Source organism: Dermacentor andersoni, chromosome 2 (genome assembly GCF_023375885.2).
Source record: "Dermacentor andersoni chromosome 2, qqDerAnde1_hic_scaffold, whole genome shotgun sequence".
Taxonomy (NCBI): Eukaryota; Metazoa; Arthropoda; class Arachnida; order Ixodida; family Ixodidae; genus Dermacentor; species Dermacentor andersoni.
In genome coordinates, this window is record NC_092815.1 from 150,814,518 (window position 1) to 150,823,825 (window position 9,308).

Genomic DNA, 9,308 nt, shown 5'->3' on the forward strand with positions numbered 1-9,308 from the left:
GTATTTGTCTAGCTAGTGCGGCTGAAACCGTTCGCTGAAGTGAGCCTCCATCTTTACAACAGGCGTTATGCTACGCTCTGAGGCGACACCAAAGCTGGAGGTTCGTCGCAGCCAGCTGCACTTCTGCGTGAGGGCGCCGAGCAGCGAGAGGCTTCTCAAAGTGCGTCGTGAGCTGGAGGCCTGCATGGAAGCATCCGCTAAGGCCACTGGCTGTGAAATACACATCACTGAAAAGGAAATCTTCTGCAAGCACATGAACCTCAATGAACCCATGCTGAGACTCTTCCAGAAGCATGCGGAGGCGCAAGGTATGCCCAGCGGCGTTAACGTGCCTATTGAAATAGGTATGGTGAATATAAAGCTCGATCTGGAATTAGTTTCAATGAATTTTATTTACTGTCAACCTAATAATCTTGTACCAGCTCTGTACACACAACTGCCTGGCACCTGTCCTGCATGCCTGCGCGCGCCGAAACGTAGGTGTGGAGTTACGCCGACTGACGTGAAGGAAGTTTGCGCCATGACGTGAAGATTAGCTGGTGCTATTTTATGTGCGTTATATCGAGCGAAATCGAAAGGTATTGGCTATATAAGTACTGTTGGAATTGAACAGCCACGAATTAGTAATTACATTCTTAAATTGTCACGTCTTCAAGGCTGCCTGGCACACTTCTCGGCCATGTTGAGAAACAGCCTGCGGTCAGCATACGCTGCTGTGAACCCCTCAACCAGATTTTGCAGTCGTGCACGATGCGTGATGCTCGTAAACGGAGGGCGAAGTCACTTTTTTCTGAAATCCTCTCTTTTAAGCCGAAGCCTGGTCCTCACTGTTTTCTGGATCGTTTATTTCGTAATATAGCATATTCACGTATGCGGCTACTATTGGCCCATAGGTGACATGAATCAAGAAGGGTGTTTTGATCGCTCCGCTTTTTCCTACTGCTGCTGTGCATATATAGTAACGAAATTTATTAACAGGCTGAAGTAAGCGAAAATCTGTTTTCGAATTTCGATAGTAATTGTGTACTTCCAGAAGAAGCGGAATATCGTCTACTGACGCTTGATTATTGACCTGACTTATTGACCTGACTACTGACCCCTCTTATCGGTGTCGTAGCAATCGGGTTCCGCTAATTTCAGCTAGCTCAAGACGATCAACTGGCATCGAACAACGCTCCTGGTTCGAAGCCTTGGCAGACTTCGGTTCGTATTGAACTATAATTAGCGCTTCGGAATGTGCAAGTTGCATTTTAGGTAGAATGGTATTTATACAATGAACGCCGACTTAGTATTTGCCTTTAGTGTGACTTTGATGTCAGAGGCACTCTTCCGAGCGCATGCTCACCCCTGGACACTACTGGTAAGACGCCTGAGCTATTTATAGCGCTTCAAAATGCGCGAGCTAGATGTCACCATGCAATCCGTCGGTCAAGCAGGGGCCTTATAACGTAAAACTATTCCAATGTGTTTTTATTCCATTCTCCTGACGTCAAATTTGCGTAATCGCCGACGCAAGCATCGGGTGGCTTCCCTCAGGGTCGTCTGAACAGACCAATGAAACGCTCTTCTTGTTCATAGGAGGTCACTTTTGTTTGCATGAAAAACGAATAACATTGCCTACACTGAGCGGCTTGTCTTATCCAATTGGCTGACAAGAGGCGAAGAGCACGCTGAAGTGGAAAGGGATTCGATGGGGCCGAGCAACTGCACTCAAAATCGATTACCAGATCAAGAGGGTGCTGCCGGCGTCTGTGATTGGTCCGCTTTCCCTTACTTATATTGTGGTGGCTGGTCAAAAATCGTGGCGGCATGCAACGGAAGCTTAAGAATGACGCTGAAACGGATCCTCAGCAAAGAAGATTTGGCAGAACGGGGTCGTAAACGTGCCGAAAGTGCTTGAAAACGTTACACGGCCACGCAAGAAGTTTTATTATACGCAAATAAACCCATGCTCTCCTGCAGGTGCGAGTACCCAGTGCCTGAGCGATTGGCGGCAGCCATCTTTTACTCCTTTCGGAACGGGGCAGCCTGCGGCTATTCCGAAGAAAATTCAGTTTTGTTCGGCATATTAATGCATCTTTAGCGCGTACGCGTCACTTTGACGCGATGAGTTCTTGCGGTTTTGTGACGTCGAGTGACAGGCAGGTGAAGTGGGTGCAGCCCGAAAACTTGTGACCAATAGCCGAGGGCTAATGGCGAAAAGGGGTCCAATCAGAAATAATTTTTTTTCTTTTGTTCGGTCAAATCATGCATAATCAGTGTGTACGCGTCATATCAGATGGGGAGCTATCATGGTTTTCGTGACGTCGGGTGACAGACAGGTGAAGTAGGGGTGGTCCAAAAAATGTTTTTGACCAATCGCGGTGGGCTGATTGCAGAATTGGAATAGAAACGTTTAGAATAGTTTTACGATATAGCGCCCCAGGTGCCTGACAAACTCGAGCACATTGCACGGCCAGACTGGGGCACATGAGCGCGAGCTGCAATCAAGCCCTGTGCTGCACAACACACACGCTGCGCATAGGTATTGCAATTGCCTGTAGCTGCGACATGCTACGTAGCGTAGATACCGCAGCGGCCACGGGATACGGCCAAGGTAATTATACCTGGTAGCGAAGCTTCCATAGGAGCCCATACGTTTAAAATATGGCGGTTCATATGTGGTGGGAACATTTCCGGCGGAAAAAAAAATAATGTGATGCCATATCCGTTAAAAGCAAAAGTGACGCCATTTTGTCTTCCGAGGCGCGAAATTTGTTTTGCTGGCCTGCCTTTGGAGCTATATATTCAAATGCCCCGCCATTCGACTTGATGGGCGTTTCGAGCTTTCAGCGCGGAAAGCGATGCAAGAAAAGGCCAGCCGTACGGTTGTCGAAATCGCACTTCTGCACAGAACATACTTGCTTTGGAGGCCGGTGAAAGCTTTATAGAGTGTTGATTCTATCGTCGGATGCCAAGCCCGTCGGCCAGCGCAGTCGCACGAAAACAACCACACAATTATCTGGCGGCGGTAACTCACTACTTTCCACTGAACAGGTTAAGAAGCGATGAGGCTACCCGCGTCACCAAATTCAGACAAACTTCGCACAACGCGTGAGGGGGGCGTATTTCAACAGGTGAACTTTACGAGCGCGCCTTTGTTCACATTTCAAGACGTGCGTTGCATTGCGAGTGATAGTGGCGTCAACGCCCCCTGTAACGATGGGCGCTGAAAAGTAATGTATTTATTAATAATAACAAATTCAATAAACTTGTATTTTCTTAACTCGTCACGAATATATAAAATTCACCAGGAATTTTATTTTCCTTAAAATAATCTGTGTCTTGCTTGAATCAAAAAAACACTTTTTTCTTACAGAATGTTTCTTCCCTCCAAACATAGTCGCGCTTCAATCGCTGCTACCATAACCCCCCTTGCTGATGTCGGTGACAATTTGTACTGAACCGCTTTTCGCCCGAAGCTTCACGACCTATTTGGATCGACCTTGGTGCGGCGACGAGTACGCTGACTGAGCGCACTGCGGCTCGCTGAGTACCGCGAGGGGCCATTCGCGCGCGAATTTTTCTTGTATTCGCGGGCTTCTTTCTTGCTTGTAAACCACATTTATGTAGCAAGCATTGAGCAACAACTCAAAGCTTTAACGGGCCCCGCAGGGGCGTCTACGTCACCAGGCGTTTGGTGTGTTGCGACACCACGTACCCGAGCACACGAGGGTCGGAACCTCCCGCCTGTAGCCGTGCACGGCTTAGCCGTGTCTAGGGAAAGGGGTATCCTGGGGGTTGAGTCGATACCGCGTGTTCGGACTTTTAATGCTCCCGGGCAGGGGCAAGATACCTCTTTGATCTCTGCTTCACATAGACGGCACCTCAAGACTGACCCACCTGTAGGAAATCGGCAGACGCCTCTTCCTGGCCTCCTCTCCCATCTTCGTCATTCTCTCTCACTTTCACTCCTTCGTGTCTTCTAGTCTTCCTTTTACTTCTGACTTTCTGGGCGGCAAGTTTTAACCTTGTGCGGCTAACCAGGTTTGGTTATGCTGTATTTGGTTATAGCAGCGATGTTTAACTGGCGTTGGTAGGGCTTACCTTGCAGGAACTCCTGTCACGTCGCCGTGTTGGGCACGTTGGCAGGTGGTTAGCTTCGCTGGCAGAAACCACAGCTTTACGTTTGGAGGGCTGCTTCCCTAAACTCCCGGATCTTACTCAGAGAGGATGGCGTGTCGACGATGTTTTTCAATGTTCTTGTAATGGAACGCAAAATTTCCGCGGTTTCACGTCATCCACTCTGTTAACCTGAAAAGACGGTGAGATTGATTTCCGAACCCTCTCCCTCAGGCCATGCGTAGAAGCCGGATAGAGGGCGCCCGAATGAGAAGAAAGTAAATACGGCGCCTGGCCACGGCACGTGAAACCACGTCTAGCAGCTCTATTCTGGCGTCGATTCGGGTAAGCTGTCTCTTGGCTCCGGAGGCATCAGCCTACAATCTCACCCTTCCTCGTAGCGAAATCTCTCATTGAAGTTTTCGGTTTAGGTCCCAAAGCATGTGAAATTACAAGCGGTGATCTGTTACGGGAGCCCCGCGATCAGAAACAGTATGAAAAAATTCACGCCGAAACAACTCCTCTAGTAGTTGTTTAAGAATGCGTAAGCAATGTGCCACTTGCTCATCTCCACGAAGCCCGAGGTCGTTATCAATGTTATAGAACCTCATCGGACCAGTATAAATGCTTATCAAACCTCATCGGGTGTTCGCTTATTAGGTTAGAAAGCGAAGATGATAATGCAGGATTAATTGGATGCAGTACGTTGCGGTACTCGAACCCTCAACCATTGGTGTTAAGGGGAATTAAGGTTAATTTAGCGAAGCAGTTTAAAACCATCACTTTATTTTCTTATCGGTATGCAATACTTTAATGATGGATCGGATACTTGTTTTCATCTTCGTTATTAAAACTTATGCTCTTCTGTGTGTTCTGCTGGTGATATAAATGTATGTATGCACAGTTCGCTTCACTTTGCTGAGTGCTTGTAGCCTCGGCCTGACGCTGTTATAACACATTGCATTTTTGCTTGCTTACGGGGGTATGAGCCTAAGGGGGTATAGACCATGCATTGTCTTAAGCCACCGACTAATTTCTCGTTGGGTAGGCAGAGAAATGCTTACGCATTTAAAACTGCCCAGTCTAGTGTCATTCGGGAACACCTCTGTATTAAGAACCCCGCACCGTACAATGAACACACCCCGCGGCGCTTTCTCAGTTGGAACTGACAGAGGTGTAACTCTAGGAGGGCTTCAGTGAGCTGAATATCATAAACGCTAAACAAATTAAGATGAGATGTAACGGCAAAGAAAGGCCGGATATGCACCTTGTGCTTACTTTCGGCTCAAGTGTTCTGCTTGAGTCCCATCGAGCTTGGGTTCATCATGTTGTGTTAGGCCGTGACAGAGGTATTACACGTAGTTGTTGATGCCATCAGAATCCGTGTTTTTCTTGCTTACGCCTATCCACTACGGCCAGCTATCATGCGCAGAGATGATGCGTTTGCTGCCCTATGATTGCATTCGACGTCATCATTGTCGTGCTGCTGTCGTCACACACACGTACGCTTGTAACCCACAGATATTACTGAATTTACAAAAGCACGTTAGTTCACCTGGGTAGCGGCTTGCCGAACCCCAAGCAATGTGGGATATTCAGGTACATGCAAAATCCTCTGCATAACATCGATTCCCACAATGCAAAGGATCCGCACATTTCCGTGTCCACATTGGGTCTGCACACAGAGGGGAATCTTCACGCGTTTAGACTGCCTTCTCGCCTTCGCTCTCTAGGCTGCAGCGCTGGAAAGGAAGAGAAGAGGGGATGGTAGTGGCGCAGGCATTGACGCGACTTTAGCCACGGCATAGGCTATCAATGTTGCTGGGAGGGAGGGGGAGGGGAGGCGATAGCGGTGGTGGCGACGACGGTGATGGCTCTGATCGCGACGGGAAAAGGGGGGGGGGGGGAAGGAATCATGACGTGCTGTGACGAAAATTTCTGGCGCCATTTCGGACAATGCTGCATATAAGCGGTTTTTCAGGTATGCGCCTCTTGTATGCGGCCCAGCAGGCCATGTAAATCTGTGAGGGCTAACGCAGCTTTTTAGAGCCACCTATACGTTTTGTTGTTGTTGCTATTGAAATGAAGAAGTAATGGTTATGTGCAGGATGGTATGTAGGACTTGACTGAGATTGTACTGGTGCTCACAGGAGACGCGTAGCCCTGCGGATGAAATGAGTCTTGGCCGTTGTAATGCAATGTAAAAGTGTTTCGGAGGCTTCAGTCAAAGACTTGAGAGCAAGCGAGCAATTTTTTTTTTTGCTTACTTCAGGTTTTTTGCGCACGTCGCATGAAAAAGACACTTAGCGAAGATTTCGGTTTCAAAGCAGTGCGTTTCTTGAGAATGCCGTTCTGACGGACATGCAGAGGTTCTGAAAAATCAGCGGCCATGCCTTTTCTCTTTTTTTTTTTTTGGGGGGGGGGGGGGGCACACAGTTATTCGGTGGACTATGAAGGCGACTATTCCCTTTTATATTGCCTTTTGGCCACGCGGCCACGATCGTGTCGCATTAGACAAACTGGCACTTTGAAACTACGCACGTCTTCGATGGTCTACGTAGCCGGTGTTAACGTATCACTATGCATTTTGAATAACCCCTACTGATTTATTCGACCACAAAGCAAAAAATAAGATTTCCCCGAATTACTGTTTTCACAATAACATAAATGCCGAACAGAGTGCTGAGTTGTGAGCGCCAGTCCAGCGCTCTAATCACTAAGGCTCCGCTTAAGTGCACTAATCAATATGACCAGTATGCGTTGATACGTGAGCGAGAAAAGAGCCAACTTAAAAGGAAGCAAACAGATAGCCTGCGATTCCTTTGGTAACAAGTCGCATCTATATCATTTTTTTTTTATTTGGTTGCTGGGCGGTCATATTTTTTTGTATCTGATAGAACTTTTCATTGAACAACCGTGTCAACGTGAAGTTTCCTGGGAGACATATAATATAGTCAAAAATATATCGCTGTCGCGCACTTCCTTCACTAATAAACAAAAGAAAGCAATTGTGGCGTACCTTTCATTACGTTCGCACAGCTAGCAATGTATGTTTATCATTGCCATGTGAAAAAGCTTAACGGTCGCTCAGTCATAAGGAGTACATTAATTGGTAGTCTGCATAGTGTTTTCAACGTGTGAGCATTAATTATTTCTCGACAATATTTGTTGTGTGCACTATGACGTACAACATACTCACCTCATTCCGTATCGATTGTTTGCCGTAGGAATGGTCTTCGAGGACGCGCGTGACTGCCGATCGGTGTTGTCTGGCGCAACGTCGGACATTGGCAATGTGTCCCACGTGATACCCACCATCCACCCCGGCTACCGCATCGAGTCGACCGCCACTAACCACACGGCCGAGTATTGCCGCGCGGCTGGCACCAGGGAGTCGCAAGAAACAGCCCTGGAGGTGGGCAAGGCACTGGCGCTCACGACCTTCGACCTCCTTCGCGACCAGCGACTCCTGGACTCGGCCAGGGAGGATTTCGAACGCCGCTGCGAGAAGATCTCTGTGTGAATGCCGCATCACACGCATGCACGACGCATGCGCGGGCCTGTTTGCCTGATGCCTGTGCCCCACTTAGTTGTAAGAGGCCTGTGGCACAGGGCGAATAAGCCGATCGAACAACGTCGGAAAGATCAAGGAAAGAACGAACTACAATTGTTGCCATTCATCGCCCTGCCTTCGTTCTGCGTTACTTCCCCATGCTTACTCCTTCCGACTCACTTAGGCCAGCGAATACCATTTTGTTCTGGATTCAAGGTGGCGACATTAAATTATTCACGCACACTTGCTCTTTGCAACAGATTTCGCGCAGAAATTACGTCCCATCACAGTAGACGACGTCGACTGTTTAGTGAAAGATGGCAAACATGGAAATGTATTTTCTAGGAAATATCTGACAATTTCTTCAATACATTGTTAACTGACACGTCCACTTGTGAGGAATAATGGCTTGTTTGCGGTCTAGCAGCATTTGAGTCATGGTGAACTTCTTTCAGGTGCGTAAAGGCAAAAAAAAAAGGGGGGGGGGCAAATGACACGCATAGGCGCTGACCAGCGCCAGTTGGGTTTCAGCTGCTCATGTAGCCCCTTTTCTTTTCGCACGGCAAGACGTTCAGCATTAAACACAATTGAATTCTGGCGGTTTACGTGCCAGCACCACGATTTGATTATTAGCCACGCCGTATTGGGGGACCCCACACTATTTTTGACTACCTGGGAATCTTTAACGTGTTCTCAATGCAAGGGTATCTGCTTTTCTTTTTCCATTTCGCCCCCATGAAAATGCGGTCGTGGTCTGATCCCGTGAGCTTGTGCTTCACTGCACTACCCCATAGCCGCTTAACTGCCGCGGCTGATAGACGTTCCTAAAGCCGTCGTTGTCATTATTCTTCTTTCAAAGCTTGCATTCAGGCCTCTTTACATTTCCGTGAGGAAAAGCTCTGTGCTGAGGCTGCTACACATTTACTCTTTAAAAGCTCCTACAATAATGTAACGAATAATGAACTCTGGAGGAAGGCTAGGATGTTCAATCGAATTGTGCGTCACTGTTGAAAACGTTGGAGTGACTAATGTGGGCAGTGAGGCAATTTCATAAATATTCGTTTTCGAACAGCCCCATTGGAATCGGTTATATTGTGCAAGTTCTGAAACTACCAGTTGTTTACCCAAAGGCTAGATCGTCCTGTTGCTTTCGCCTTATTTTGGTACCTTTAAAAAGCTATCTTCAATGGTTGACCTACTGCTTCACACTTTCGCAGTTGTTCTTGTTATGATTTCAGTGGGTTCACATGAATGAGCATCATTTCAGCATTTTGCTTCAGGTATAATTTTGAGAATAAAAAGATTGAGAGCCTTAATTCACGGGAGCACAGCACTTTGAGTGATCATAATTTCTTCGTGAAAACTAAAGTCAGTACTGAAACGTCTGTTAGCGGTAATCACCAGAACAACGGAGTACATTTTGCGGACCCCCCCATTCATAACCACGTTATGAATAACTTTCACCCCACATAGAAAAAGACAAATTGCCATCGACTTCATTAGTTCCTGAATAAAAGTAATATTAAAGAGCATCTTCAAAATAGAAATTATCCTTAGTTTCTCAATGAATATTTAGCAATTTTTACTAGTGGTTTGTAATTTTTAGCCGTTTTGAAGCGCTTATTCCGCTTTTCTCTGATAGCGCGCAATAAGG

General features: G+C 47.2%; 1 protein-coding gene across 1 annotated transcript in view; it reads left to right on the forward strand.

Moving 5' to 3' along the window:
- LOC126540941 (xaa-Arg dipeptidase-like) overlaps positions 1 to 8,979 on the forward strand; it is a 28,288-nt gene extending 19,309 nt beyond the window's left edge. The window contains exons 6-7 of the mRNA XM_055076139.2: positions 63 to 308; positions 7,329 to 8,979. Coding sequence (XP_054932114.1) covers positions 63 to 308; positions 7,329 to 7,624 — 542 coding nt within the window. The 3' untranslated portion in view covers positions 7,625 to 8,979. The remainder of the gene's footprint in view (positions 1 to 62; positions 309 to 7,328) is intronic.
- The last annotated feature ends 329 nt before the right edge of the window (positions 8,980 to 9,308 follow it).